Source organism: Fusarium subglutinans (assembly GCF_013396075.1).
Source record: "Fusarium subglutinans strain NRRL 66333 chromosome Unknown NRRL66333_c0000054, whole genome shotgun sequence".
Classification (NCBI taxonomy): Eukaryota; Fungi; Ascomycota; class Sordariomycetes; order Hypocreales; family Nectriaceae; genus Fusarium; species Fusarium subglutinans.
This window is the reverse complement of record NW_023502117.1, coordinates 2,768-17,123: the sequence shown is the minus strand read 5'-3', so window position 1 is coordinate 17,123 and position 14,356 is coordinate 2,768. Positions and strand designations below refer to the sequence as shown.

Here is a 14,356-nt window from a genome sequence, read left to right as displayed (position 1 = left end):
TATGGTTGGATGGGATGAGGCTGGGATCCAAGTTTACAGCAAGGACGTGTAGTGGCCAGCCGGGCCCGCGAGAGGCGTCATGCGAGTGAATCCACGGGACGGGTAACTTAGTAAGAGCGCAATGCCAAATATCAGGGAATACGTGTAAGCCTGAAAATTTATAATCAGACAGGCGCAGCCTCGAAAGAGGATGAGGCTCAAAGTGCGTGGATATGAATGAATGAATAAGACGAGCGTGTCGGATGGAGTAAGAGAAACAAGCCAGGGCAGAGAAAGAATTTTGAAGTACAGGACAGGGAATTGGCGGCAATGAATGAGCTTGCAAAAAAAGACAAGACAAGCAAGACACGACAGACGGCCCCCGAGTAAAAGTAAAAGTAAAACGCAAGACAAAGGCTAAAAAGACGCCCTTAACAATAGGAAGTGACCTGATACGTATCGTATCGTATCGCCTTGATCCAAGAGGCGACGGCTTAACCAAGAGGCGTGTGTGATGAAGACGAGACAGGACAGTCTCCTTTTGGCTCTGATGTTGGTCTCCCGTCGATTTTCTCAAGGTGTCGTGGTCTGGTCCGTCCGAATAAGCCAGGCCAGCCAGCCAAGGCTAGACCCGCCTGGGGCCTCTTCTGTTAGTGGTATCCCGGCCACTGAAAGGCCCAATCTCTCACAAGGCTCAGGGACCTGGCAAACCCGTCAGTACGTACCCGCCCCAGCGACCCCTTCTCCGGGGTTCCTCCAGACCAATCAGGCAATTCTATTTCCACGGAACTACACGGCGCTAGTACAAGTCAGGTATGAGCATGACCGTGTCGTCTGCTGCAAATCACTCGGTGTTAGTGGTTGCTTTGCTGTTGTAAGTCGCTGCTCAGCCAATTACAATACTTGACGAGTACTCCGGCTGAGCTGTTGGTGAGGCTTGATGCCCACACAATTAGGTGTCATTGGTGAGTAGCCGACAAGTAGATGATGTTTCGGCAACATTAGCAATTACTGCACATCGGAAAGAAGAGTATCAGGAACGCAATGATATCATTGACTATTGCATGAGATCTCACTTACACGAAACATTTATCTATATCTGTGTATGCTGTTGTCCTAACTCCTCACTATAGTGATGTAACCGTCGTGATCACCCATTCGGAAACAGCACGTGTTAGTTAGACGTGCCTGCCTTCCCGGTGCTCCTGGACCCTTGCAGATGTCGGCGTCGTACCTACCTCTCCGGAGCTCCAACCATCTCCCTTAGAAGTCCTCTCTTTTGCGCCAAACAACCTTCTTTCAACCCCCCGCCTTTACCAAACCATCAGCACAACTTTCGACACTTCACGCGAAATCAATTCTACATCACTACACTCTTTTGGGTCACAGCTGTAGCAGGTTTCTACAATCATGGCGTCGAAAAAGACAAAGCCCACCGCCGCTGGTGACGACGTCGACATCGACGAGCTGTTGTCTGGCCTTGACCGCGATAAGAAGCCCAAGAAGACAACAAAGTCTAAGCCGACCTCTGCCGCATCCAAGGCACTTGCCGATCAGGATATTCTCGCCGACCTTGAATCGGAACTGGCTGAGCAACCTTCACGACCTCATACTCCCCGCCTCAAGGATGCCACCCGCCGTTCCACAGCAACACCCCCCGCTGGCGACCCTCGCAAGTCTACCGATAGTGCACGCAGCCTGAAAGCAACATTCACACCAAGCGCCACGAGCTCAGAACTTTACGAGAACGAGAAGAAGCCAACATCCGAGCCTGTCCAGGAAGAGCCTGCCCCCCAAGCCTCTGGTGGAGGATGGTGGGGTGGCATTTTATCTACGGCCAGTGCTGCTATGAAGCAGGCCGAAGCCGCTGTCTCACAAATTCAACAAAATGAAGAGGCCAAGAAGTGGGCAGATCAGGTCAAGGGTATCAGGGGACTTGATGTCAACACTCTCCGAACCTATGGTATGTTTGAATTGTTACCGGATTATGAGTCTAGCTAATTAAGAGTTTAGGTGATGAACTCCGACACCGTGCTCTCCCTACCTTCACCAACATCCTTCACACGCTTGCACCACCTATCAGTTCCCATGAACGACTTCTCATTCATATCACCCACGATCTTGTCGGCTACCCATCACTCGACCCTCTGATTCATAACGTCTTTGGCCATGTGATGGCGCAGGTCGAAGGCGGTGACCTTCTGGTCATCCAGCGTGGCCAGGAGAGCCACTCTCGACGTAGTACCGATAGTATTACTGGATGGCACGACGGGCCTTGGTGGAGACAAACTGATACGCCCCGTGAGCTCGGATTGATCAAGGGTTTGCCTGAAGGAACCAAACTTTGCCGCGCCAATGCCGAATCGCATGCGAACGAATACTTTTCTGCCAATGGTGGTGTCGAAACAGCCAAGCACAAAGCCACCGAAGATGTGAGCGAGACCAACCCTGTCAGAACCTCGGATCTGTTCCTGGCTGTCCAGGCAATTTCAGTGGATGAGGACAAGAACCTGTTCGCTCGCACGGCTTCTGCAGAGAAAGAGAAGGACTCTTCTGGTGTCGAGGATCAGGATGAAAACGAGGAGCTCATTTGTTTCGCTGTTTTCATCCTGGATCCTGTTCATGACATTGAATTTTACACCGTCAGCCAGTCTGTTCCTGCTCGATGGGTTCAGTGGCTCGATACTCCCGCCCCTCTCACACCCCGATCTGGTGAGGACGGTAATGTGGCCGATGCCAATATTCCTGAAGAGATCAGGGATATCATTGAGAGCGGTGGCGTTGACCCTCGAGAATGGGTTGCTGAGTGGCTTGAGGAGCTTCTCAACCTTTCTATCGGAACAGTTGCTCAACGATATGTTGCTCGCCGCATGGGCGTCGGTGAGGGTGGCCTGGGCAGGGGCAAGAGAAGGATGGAAGATCTCGTGCAGGACAATGCAGGCGAGGCTGCGCGTGCTGGTGTCATCTAAACGGTGTGGAGGAAAAACGGTAAAGTATGTTGTATGACGAGGTAGGTTGGGCGTTGGAGTTTGCGACGGGTAAATGTAACCTTCGGAAGCTTAAATGGGCTTGGAAATATCTGAATACTGGGTTCTCCTTTTATCACACAGGGCTAGGATCGCTTTGGAATCTACACTGTCATTAATATCAAGCTGGACTTTGAACATCGACTAGCTCGACTATGCTATACCCACTCCTAAAGCCTGACCGCAGAATTCTATCCATGTTCCGAAGCAAAGTCTATGTATGGCCAACTCGATGAACTGTTCCAGCCTTCCTCAGCTCACCCCTAGCCTCTCTGGTGGCACCCTCCAGATCAACCTTCTTCAACGGCCGGTAGACGGGATTCCACATCTGCTCTCTGATCCACTCCTCCAAATCTTCTTCCTCTTCAGGGATGCCCTCCTGTGTAGCCTCGCCATCCTTGACAGCTGCTTGTATCACATTGCGGGCAATGCGGACACTGACATCCCGCACTGAATCCACGTCTGGGAGGAGAGGGGCCGTCGAGTCTTTAAGAACAGGGCTCAGTGAGGAGACCCCCTCCACAGCAGCTACCAGCATGCGATCTGTCAAGTGCTTGGCACGGGAGAGCACGCAGCCGAGACCGATGCCTGGGAAGACAACTGAGTTATTGCATTCGCCGACGTTGATGGTGATTTCAGAACCATCTTTGCCCCATGGGCCCTTGACGGGTGGGAAGGGTGAGCCTGTGGCTACAAGGGCCTTTCCATTTGTCCATTTGAGGATATCTTCGGGCTTGGCTTCATGAAGGCGTGTAGGGTTAGAGAGAGGAAGAACAATAGGGCGCTCGTGGTGCTCAGCCATGGCGCGGATGACATCTTCGGTGAAGGCACCAGGCTTGGTAGACGTGCCAACAAGCACGTTAGGTCGAACCTCTTTGATGACAGAGAGGAGATCAGCGTCCTTGTCTTTCCATTCTGAAGCGTCCTTGGTAAAGATCTTTTGGGAATCAGTAACACCTTCAGTTTCTGAGGTGAGCAGACCAGGCTTGTCAATCAGCCTAAAAGGTTAGTCGTGTTCTGTTTCATGGGTGATAGATCTTACCAGATCTGCTTTGCTGCCTCCTCATGGCTCATATTTCCTTCCGTGGCAATGGCATCTCGAACTTGGTCTGCGATACCTAGTCCAGCACTACCAGCTCCAAAGACGACCATTCGAAGGTCCTTGAGCTTTTGTTTGCTGACGTGGAGACCTGACAAGATAGCTGCGAGAGTTACACAGCCTGTTCCTTGGACATCATCGTTGAAGCAAGCAAAGTCTGGACGATACCGGTCAAGAATCTTCCTCGCTGTTAAAACATCAATGTCAGAAAATACCACCAGATTCGGACAACAGGTGCATACCGTTGGACAAACCAAAGTCTTCAAAGTGAATGTAGGCCTTGGGATAGAGCTTCCTGGCAGACTGCACAAATGTGTCGACAAACTTGGCGTACTCTTCACCGCGAACACGCTTCTCTTTCAGACCGAGATATAGCTCATCATCGAGAAGTTCCTGGTTATCTGTGCCGCAGTCAAGGACAACTGGAAGGGTCCTATTGGGATGGACGCCTGCACAGAGAGTGGTGAGGACTAACTTGGCAACGGAGATGAGAATACCGCCAACACCTTGGTCACCAATGCCGAGGATCTCTTCGCCATCTGGGCACGATATTAGTAGCCGTAGATGCGCTGTAGACTATAAACTGACCAGATACGACAATGTAGTCAATATCTTCGGGGTTTCCCCATTGAGCGAGGTTATGATGCACATGATCTGGGTCTCGAATGTTGAGATAGCAACCTTCTGGACGTCTAAAGAGCCGAGAATAGTTCTGAATAGCATCACCTTCAGTCGGTGTATAGACGATGCTCATCATCTCATCGAGATGAAGTTGCAGAAGCTTTACACAGGAATTAGCATTGTGGTGATATCGGAATAATGCACGAGTGATACCTTGTAGTACAGAACCTCATTTTGATCCTTTAGCGAAGTGAGGAAAGTATTCTTGGCTAGATCGTCAGACCTTGACGAATATTGCTCATAGGCACGTTTGCATTGCTGTTCAAGGGTCTGAACACCTTGAGGGAGCAAGCCTGTGAGATTAAACTCTCGACGCTCGTCAGGAGGAAAAGCAGAGCCCTTGTTGAGATATGGTGTGTTCAAGAGCGATGTTCCACTGAGTGCGCAGTTTATAGGACCGGTAGTGCTCAGTGGTAGACCACCAAACTTGGACTTTTTGGAGTCATCTGCCTTTGTGGCATAGTTGTTGGTGAGGTTCAGGTATCGCATAGTGGACGAATATAAGCGGAAGCGATGGACAGGGGATGATCTGGACAGTCTGGACAATCTGAACATGATTATTTACTTGGCAGTCTTGGCCTTTTGATATGTGGTATTAATAGTAGTAGAGTAGCATAGCATAGGTAGCATAGCATAGATAGGCAGATACGGCAGTTGAGATAAAACATCAAGTTCTGGATCCGATATCACAAAGATGACGTCGTTGAGCTCTCACTGGCCTAAATCCACTCTGACGAAAGAATACGAAACCTTGATTGCTTGCTTGCATCTGCACGTGCTAAAGGGCGAAAAACAATAGGGAGGGACTTTGATATCATGAACTTGGATAATATTCCAAGCAGGTAATTACATGATAGTGGCAAATGTACTATATATATATAAACAAGAGAAAAAGAATGTCGGTGCTCCTGGAGCCTCGCCCGTGTAGAAATTGAGACAATGTTATTCACCAAAAGGTGACCAACAAAGACGAGACGGACGCGGACTATGATGGCCCTTGTTGTTCTAGCAACTACGACAATTGAAAAGAAGCACACAACGAATTGTGAGTCCGTTTTATAGTCGTTAAATCATCCTTCAGACTACTTCGTACGGATAGTACAAAACGCACCGTCCGTAGAAGACCCTCCGTAAGGAAGACTCGTGGGAAGATTGAGTGACTGAAGGACAAACGCTGCGGATAGAAAATAGAAGTGCATAGGTACCTACCTACCTTGCAACGAGAGGCATGATTAGATCTTGAGATCGCGTCTTGTTGTGTTGCTTGCTCTGAGAGAGAAAGAATTGGAGTGATAGTGAGAGAAGGGGAAGATTATGGTGAAGGAAAATTTGACGCGGTTTTTGGTGGTGGAGTTGAGATGTACGTACCCCACTCACTCACTGTTCGGTTGGCGGGTCAGCCACCAAAAGATGCCGCATCTCAACTTGAATCCTCATTGGCTCATCAACTTACACCAGAACAATCACTACTCGATATCATGTCTCACAGCATAAAACTTAGTGGCTCGCCAAGACTTGTATTATCTGCATCTATATCCGTAAATACAGGAACAATGCACGCCAACTGACTCAGCTATATCTGCTTCGAAGCGTTCTCGTGGTGAGATGGCCTCGTCTCAATCTCTCCATCCTCCACCAACGCCTTCTCAGCCTTCAAAGCGTCAACTTCGAGCTCAATTCCGAGACCAACATCTCGGCGCGCCTCATCCAACATCTTTGCATCCTCTTCACCAGTGTGGCTTCCAAACACTCGATCCATATCCTCGAGAGTAGCACCCTTAGTCTCCGGAAGGCAAAAGTACAGCCAGACCATGCTGCATGCCAAGAAAACGGCAAAGAAGATGTAAGTGCCCCATTCGAGAGTTTCGAACATGGGAGGCACGTAAAAAGCAACAGCAAAATTGTTGAGCTAGAGTCACTGTCAGTTATACTCGGCTCATACCTAAGCGAGACGGGACTACTTACCCAGTTACTAGAAGCACCAATCGAAGAACCCTTGGATCGGATAGAAAGAGGGAAAATCTCAGCAACAAGGGTCCAAGAAACAGGACCCCATGTAGCTCCAAAAGCTCCGACGTAGAGCCAGATAAAAGCCACGGCAACCCAGCCAGCAGCACTATGCGTCTCCCAATCGTGCTGGAACTTGGCGACAATAATACCAGCGAGAACCATAGAGATAAGCATGACGATAGACCCCACATAGAGCATGGGCTTTCGTCCAACCTTGTCGATGATCGCCATGGCAGGTAAAGTGAAGACGAAGAACACAACACCCGTAACTCCTGTCGCCAATAGAGCCTGTGTTCCTCCGGTGAGACCTAGACTCTCAAAGACTTGGCTGGCATAGTAGATGATGGCATCAATGCCGGACCATTGCTGCCAAAACATCACGAGCCAAGCTGTAGCAACACGCTTGAAGTTATCCTTGGTGCGGAAGATCTGATAATACTGAGCAAACTGAGCCATCCAGACACTGCCCTGCTCTTTAGCTGCCAGGTTGGGGAAGTTCTTGGCAAAGGCGCGTTGTTCAAAGAGAGCCTCAGCCTTGATTTCCTTGTATTCTACCTGAATTAGATCGTGCTCGACGGGTAGATTGCGAAGGTAGGATAGTGTTTTAAGAGCCTCCTCATCACGACCCTGCTTGACGAGCCAACGCGGGGAAAATGGCAACCACCAGATTCCGAGAGCGAGGAGAACAGCAGGAATTCCTTGGATTATAGATGGGAGCATCCATGCGAGGTTGCTTTGGCCTTCCCCTGTACCACCGATGTAGTTGCTGCCGTATCCGATCCAGAATGAGAGCATGATACCGAGAATGGTGCAGAATTGGTAGAAGGAGACGAGGAAGCCACGGAGTTCGGGAGAGGATAATTCGGCGTTGTAGAGAGGACTAAAGAGACGTCAGTCAGAAAGTATTGTTAGTATTGGGGAATAATTAGGACTTGCCCAACACCACTGAACGTGCCAACTCCAATACCAGTGAAGAAACGCCCGGCATAGAGCATAGAAGCATTATCCTTTGTTCCACCGATATACAAATAACTACCAAGAATTACCCAACAGCAAGCCATGAACATAGTGTACTTTCGTGAGTAGACTTCACCAAAGACACCAGCGGACAAGGAGCCCAAAATGCCACCGAGCTGAAGGATCGATGTGAGCCAACCAGTGGCTGAGGACGAGTTTACGATAGAGGGGAAGTTTTCCTTGAAGCGATGCATCACTAGGGACTGGCCTAGGACACCTTGTTGGTAGCCATACTCAAAGCCACCGAAGCTGGGGTTGTTAGTGAGAGGGTGAAGATAGGGATGTAGGAGACGAACGAGGCGAAGAGAGCGATGACGATGAGCTTGGGATTCTTGGCGAGCGTCCTCCATCGGTTTTGGTAGGCGAGCTTCGTCCGCTCGTCAACTGTCGACTCCATGATGAAAGAAGCTTGAATTACTCTATTCACCACCGTTTGACAAGTGAAGTAGTTCTTCCAAGCCACGAGGCAAGTATAAGTGTGACAGAACCAAGAGCAGCATCGGGAGAGCGATGGCCCTTATATAACGAACCACACACAATATCTCCATTATCGACAATTCCATTGCCATTCCGAGCCATCAACTGCATGGATCTCAATATTAAAAGCTCCCCGCAACTAACACCTCATGCCAATCCGGGGACCCCAGATACGACATGAAAAAAGATACAAGTGACGATGTATCTTTATGGAGTAGGTAGCACTGCTAGGGTAGGGTCGGTGAGACTCCGGCGATGGGTGCGTGGGATGTCCATATTGGGAAAGACTTCTGTATATGGCAATATCAAGCACTTTACAATTATAGCCTCATCTTTCCTGATGAGAGAGTATATTAGGAGCACGATATTATTATAATTGATTCACTACTTACGCAAGCTACTAGACGGTTAGGTCGAGCATCAATACAGTCAGCAAGTCAGGCAGTCATGCAAGTCGAAGTATTACCATATAAGAATCCACAAAATAAGAACAATCGTATTGTAATCCATACAAGATCCGTTTTCTTACTTGAGATGTTACATTGCAAAAGGCAATACCACATCGACCTGTCGGAGTACCCCGACTTACACGGATGTTTTAGTGGGCAGGAGTTGGCCAAGCATTAAAGAAATCACGGGCTGTTGCCAAGTTTTCTACCAAGGAATCAATAGAAAACATGCACTCTTTTAAACGCTCGGGATCATGAAACACATTTCTTCCCCACATGTTGCCCCGGTGTCAGTTTTGGTCCCGGTTTCGGCCCTTACTATGGCGATCCGCTTGTCTTCTCCAACTTCAGCGTATGTTCCTCAACTGACAGTTTATCAAATTCAGGCAAGTCGATTTAAAACCGACAGTCCTTGGCATCGGCAGATGAGCCTTGTTGTATCTTATGAGGCTCAACTGGGAGTATTGTTCCGCAAGTACATGGGTCAGAGCTGGCGCTAGGCAGAAGGATTATCTGGATTAACACTGGGTAGAAACATGAGGTGGGCCAAGCAATTGGAAGTGCTTGTGACTTACATAACTTCCTCTACACGATGAAGAAGAAAAGGGCTTTATCAGTAAATTGAACGCAAACATGTCCATCGAGCATCCCTATACTCTCAAGGAAATTTAATACAAGAAGCCCCCAGCTACGTCCGTTCGATGGAAGTTGCTGTATGGCTCGGCTATGCTACCCTACGTATTTGATGGTGGCTTCGGCGAGTAAGAAAACCCAGAACTTCTATGGCAAGTAACAAGTTTTTTCCCCCATAGATTTGGGTTAGACTTACGGGGCTTCAAACCAGTTATTTTTATGACTTCGAATAAAGGTCCTGAAGTCTCTAAAGATGCGCTTATTTCTGACTGACTTTCGTCTTAATTACATCCCCAGATTTCGCTAAAAATGCCCGAAGCGTGCTCGTCAGGTCCGTGGCGGCAAGGGGCTGCAATAAAACCTAGGACTCTATCTTAGGTAGGTGACAAAAAGCCTTAGGTAAACTTAGATAAGCTTAGCATAATTTAGTATAGATTCAGAGGATCTTAACTAAATATTTTTATCAGCTCAATTTAACGACAGAAATCTTCTTTTACCCCAAGGGCGGTTAAAAATGCCTCTTTTGAGTTCGGGGTTACTGAGCTAAAATCCTCCGGAAATAAACTTCTGTTGGGTATCATACCTAGTAGAAGACAGAGCCTACCCACCTTAGACTACCTGGTAGGCGCAAGAAAAGCCTCCATCATATTAATAAGATTCTGGAAGCACCTAATCTGAGGTTGGTTTATTGAATCTAGGTATGTTAAGCTTGCTCGACTCTTCCCATCATTCAGATGCCTCCTTTAGCCTAAGCATACTATCATGGGCGTGTTGTAGTGTGAAATACGTGAGCTGCTTCATATTTTGTGCCACAGCAATACGCAAATACTCTCGCCGATCTTTGCTGTCCAGTCCAATGCTGACGATTGGACACCCGCCGCCGTACTTGATGAGGAGAGTGTTAAGAATAAGACGGCACATCCTGCCGTTGCCGTCTCCAAATGGATGGATGTTAACAAACTTGTGGCAGTACTTACTTGCAAGCGCTACCGGGTCGATTTGTCCTTTCTCCGTAGCCTTCTTGATGTCGGACTCTAGTTCCTCTATCATGTCGCGCATCGCGATCCGGACTTTGCTGTGGTCCATGAAGACGTGGGAACCACACTGGACATTCCATAATCGATACTGTCCACTGTATTCGTTCCAGGGGATATGCTTGCTGATTTCGATTTTGTATGTCAGGTCTCCATGAGCTTGCGTGATGATATGCTCAGATAAGTCCTTGTTGTTGATACAGACTTGCTCGATCATGAACCTGGCAGCCTTGGCATGTTGAACGATTTCTCGGTAACTTTGAAGGATGTCGGCATGTTTGCAAGGTAGGTCCTTATTGTAGAGATAGAGATCGAGTTCTTCGTAATCTGGGTCGTGTTCGCTAATCTCTTCGGGTGGTTCTTTGCCTCGAAAGACATCTTTGCAGAGCTTTAGTGTGATATCGAGACCTCCGCCCACATTCTCGATCATATTGGACCCATAGACCATGCGAGCGAGTTCAACTATGATATGTTCGTCAATATCAGCGTTGTCTTCATCTGTGATGTGCCTGCGTATTTCCTGGCGAAGCTCTTTAGGGCTCTTTTGCAAGACGTCAAACTCGTAAGCGTCGTCGTCCACGTTAATAGGAAGGCTTGCTTTGCTAAGTAACATCATGCGCCGGATAGATCGTCCAAGATGGTCCACATCCACAATTTCAACATTTGGGTCGTCATTGGGGGCCTCGAGCCTTTGCCGCTTAGGACCGGATGTCTTTGCGGTATGCTTTTTCTCGTTTTCGAGACCGCTTTGTTTCTGACAGGGCATCTTGGTAGAAGAAAGGTTGAAAGTTGGATCAGGGTTGGGGGAAGGGGCCCCCTTTATACCTAAAGTGACTCTAAAGTTATAAAAGTTTACCTAAACTTTACTTTATTAGATATCAACCAAGCTTACCTAAACTTATATAGACTTATTGAATGCTGGGTTTGTGTCCTACTAGCTACAAGCCGAAGGAGGGTACCTATCATTTATCAGGCTACTCGAAACCCAGGGAAGGATCAGGGAACCCTCTATAGAACTAGAAACCAAAGCGCCAAAAAAGACTGATTTAAAGACATTACAAATCTATAATTAATTTGGCTAAGGTTACATTAGCATTACCTAGGACCTTTCTCATTTGGAGTAAAAGCTTTCTTGCTTCCACTAGACCTACTAAAGGTAGACTCATATAATAATGACCAAGTAAGCGACCCCTACCGTAGATCTCGAGTAACTCATGACGTTTTAAAAGATTAATTTTTATAGCTTATAAAACTACCATATGAGTATTATATAAGTATTTGTGCATTGAGAGGAGAAGTCACATATTCAGTTTACTACTGTTGAGGCCTCAAGATCTCGCGATATGTACAGTTGTATTCTCAGATGGCCTATGAACAACGACTTTCGAATCAAAGAGTGTCCTAATATCCTCCAATATCCGCCTTGAAAATCTCATGTATACTCATTGTTCCCAACACTCATCCTCCTCTTGAACCAAGATCTCACAGACATCCGTCGTCTCTTTTGATGATGTCAAAGCGTTTACTGGGCGCTGTTGCCGTTGTTACCGATCCGGTTGGGAGAGCTGCGGAGGTTGCCAGTGATCTTGCCAGAAGTAGCAGTGCTGATGAGCCAGTTGGTGACACCAGAGACGCCAGAGACACCGTTGACAGAGATGCCGTAGAGGACAAGACCAGCAATGTGGGGAGTAGCCATGGAGGTACCGCTGATGGTGTTGGTGGCGCTGTTGCTAGTGTACCAGGCAGAGAGAACGCCGGTACCGGGAGCAAAGATGTCAAGAACGGTACCGTAGTTAGAGTAAGAGGCAATGGCCCAGCGGCTGTCGATAGCACCGACAGTGATAGCGCTGGAAGCGGAGGCTGGAGAGGTGTTGGCAGCATTGGCACCGTCGTTTCCAGCAGCAATCGCAGAGATGATACCAGATGAGGAAGCTGAGTTGACGGCGTTGTTGAAAGAAGCAGAGTAGCCACCACCAAGAGACATGTTCACGACAGAGCGAGCAGTTCGACCCTTGGAGATGATGTCGTTGGCGGCCCAGTTAAAGCCAGCGAGAATGATAGAGGTGCTAGAAGAACTGCCCTGGAAGACCTTGACAGCCTGGATGGTGGCCTTCTTAGAGACACCATAGGTCTTGCCGGCAATGGTGCCAGAGACGTGAGTACCGTGGCCAACAGAATCGGCGTTGTCGCCACTGAAGGCAGTGTAGACGGCCTGAGCACGGCCCTCAAATTCATTGTGGGTGGTTCGAACACCAGTGTCGACGACGTAGGCATAGGTGTTGGTACCAGCGTTAGTATCGTAGATGTAGCTGGTAGATCCACTGGAACGGTGAGAGACCGTGCCGAGTCCCCAGGGGGCGCCACTCTGTGTAGTCAGGGCACGCTTTGCGAGAGTCCCTACCTGTTCTTCCTCCTCCTCAACCCAGTTGATGACCCACTCGCGGTCCTCTTCGACGATGGCAACCTGGACTGGGTATCAGCATTGGATAACTCATTGACATTTAGTGTCACTTACATCAGGGTTCTTCTTGATCTCCTGGATGGTGCTCTTATCGAAAGAGCCAGCATAGCCCTGGAAGCCATACTTTCCCTTGTATGTGCGCTCAACACCATTCTCGGCGCGCTTGTTCAGTCCACGCTTGTGGACTTCCTCAACCCAGCTGAGATGGCTGTCGACATCGGCAGCAGCGATGTCAGACTTGAGGGTGATGATGTACTTGCCAGGAATGATCTTGCTGGAGTCAACCTTGGCAGTAGTAGGAGCGGCGTTGACGAGCCCAAAGAGGGCTGTTGCGGCGAAAGCGAGGTTCTTGAAGTTCACCATTGTGAAGATACAAAGGAGCAGAGGTAGAACAAGAGACGACTGGGGATGCTTGTGTGTGGATGAGACTGAGGGTGATGAGGATGAGAAAGTAAGTTGTTTGAAGGAGGAGGGCGATACGTCTTATATAGATGTCATCTATGTTGCTAGGCGACTGCTTCAATAACAATAACAATATGGATGGCCGATACGGGGTTCGTATGTTGAGTTCATGAAGTCACCTCTGCCAGCCATCCGCAGCCATGATACATGGTAACGTTAGCTATTGTTGTGGTGGCAGAAGTATATCGAACCGTTTGTGGAGAGAGACTTTGCTCTCTGGTGTCCCCTCTGAAGCCAAAGGCCCAACAGCAGGAGATTCCCAGCCCCTACTGACAGAATGCAGGGGTTGTAAGGTGCAAATCTGCAAGTTTCTTGCATCTATTCCCAGACATGATGTCCCATCAAGACACAATCGAAGGGATGATTTTCATCAGCTTCCTCTTGCGGCGACAACCAGAAGATTTACGTAGCGTCTCGCCATCGCCTTCACCAACGCCAGACAAAAAGAGGAAGGCGAGATGTGATGCATCGAGGCGAGAGAAGCGCTGAGAGGCGACTCGGGATAGCGAGAGTGCAAAAGTTCTCGAGAATGCAAGAAGCAGGTCGGTGGGCCTAGTATCAAGGCCAAGAAGGATACATGGGACTTTAATCACAACGGATACCTTGATGATAGAGCACCAGGATATCGTAATGAGTCCCAGTGGACGTCCAGAACACACCCAGCTCTTCTCATAAATTATCAACAACAAAACGTTTACAGAATTCGATTGCATGTGATGAGACAGGGCGTGAGGAATAAGTAGGTTGCCATCGATAACCTTGGCTATGGTTGGGTGTATTCAGGATCTATTCAGTGGAACTCCCTGCCGTCAATCATGATCGACAAGGCACTAATAAAACAACCCTCCAGCAGGTTACTCTTAAAGATCAACCATATAGTCTCGGTCTAGCCTCATATCTCGATGTTGGCAGAGACTGCCGGTATCCAGAATTACTGGAGTCGATACTGGGGAGCGGCCCGGGAGGCAAATACCTTCTAGTCTCTGATTGGAGGCAGGAAACAGGAACATGGCCAGTCGGAATCATGG

General features: G+C 48.5%; 5 protein-coding genes across 5 annotated transcripts; 1 reads left to right on the top strand and 4 right to left on the bottom strand.

Annotated features, from left to right (window-relative positions):
* Window positions 1-1,389: 1,389 nt before the first annotated feature.
* On the top strand, window positions 1,390-2,948 carry FSUBG_5442 (maintenance of telomere capping 1; the record flags this gene model as incomplete). Its single annotated transcript, XM_036683539.1, has 2 exons — window positions 1,390-1,942; window positions 1,993-2,948. 2 exons carry the CDS (start codon window positions 1,390-1,392, stop codon window positions 2,946-2,948), a joined length of 1,509 nt encoding a protein of 502 aa, XP_036538954.1.
* A 271-nt stretch (window positions 2,949-3,219) lies between these two features.
* Window positions 3,220-5,274, bottom strand: FSUBG_5441 (malate dehydrogenase (oxaloacetate-decarboxylating); the record flags this gene model as incomplete). Its single annotated transcript, XM_036683538.1, has 5 exons — window positions 3,220-4,003; window positions 4,048-4,291; window positions 4,347-4,643; window positions 4,693-4,885; window positions 4,939-5,274. 5 exons carry the CDS (start codon window positions 5,272-5,274, stop codon window positions 3,220-3,222), a joined length of 1,854 nt encoding a protein of 617 aa, XP_036538953.1.
* A 1,084-nt stretch (window positions 5,275-6,358) lies between these two features.
* FSUBG_5440 (quinate permease) lies at window positions 6,359-8,209 on the bottom strand (the record flags this gene model as incomplete). Its single annotated transcript, XM_036683537.1, has 4 exons — window positions 6,359-6,694; window positions 6,751-7,675; window positions 7,870-8,061; window positions 8,109-8,209. 4 exons carry the CDS (start codon window positions 8,207-8,209, stop codon window positions 6,359-6,361), a joined length of 1,554 nt encoding a protein of 517 aa, XP_036538952.1.
* A 1,888-nt stretch (window positions 8,210-10,097) lies between these two features.
* Window positions 10,098-11,171, bottom strand: FSUBG_5439 (uncharacterized protein; the record flags this gene model as incomplete). The annotated part of the gene is made up of 1 exon (XM_036683535.1): window positions 10,098-11,171. One exon carries the CDS (start codon window positions 11,169-11,171, stop codon window positions 10,098-10,100), a length of 1,074 nt encoding a protein of 357 aa, XP_036538951.1.
* A 756-nt stretch (window positions 11,172-11,927) lies between these two features.
* FSUBG_5438 (subtilisin) lies at window positions 11,928-13,229 on the bottom strand (the record flags this gene model as incomplete). Its single annotated transcript, XM_036683534.1, has 2 exons — window positions 11,928-12,869; window positions 12,921-13,229. 2 exons carry the CDS (start codon window positions 13,227-13,229, stop codon window positions 11,928-11,930), a joined length of 1,251 nt encoding a protein of 416 aa, XP_036538950.1.
* Window positions 13,230-14,356: the final 1,127 nt, after the last annotated feature.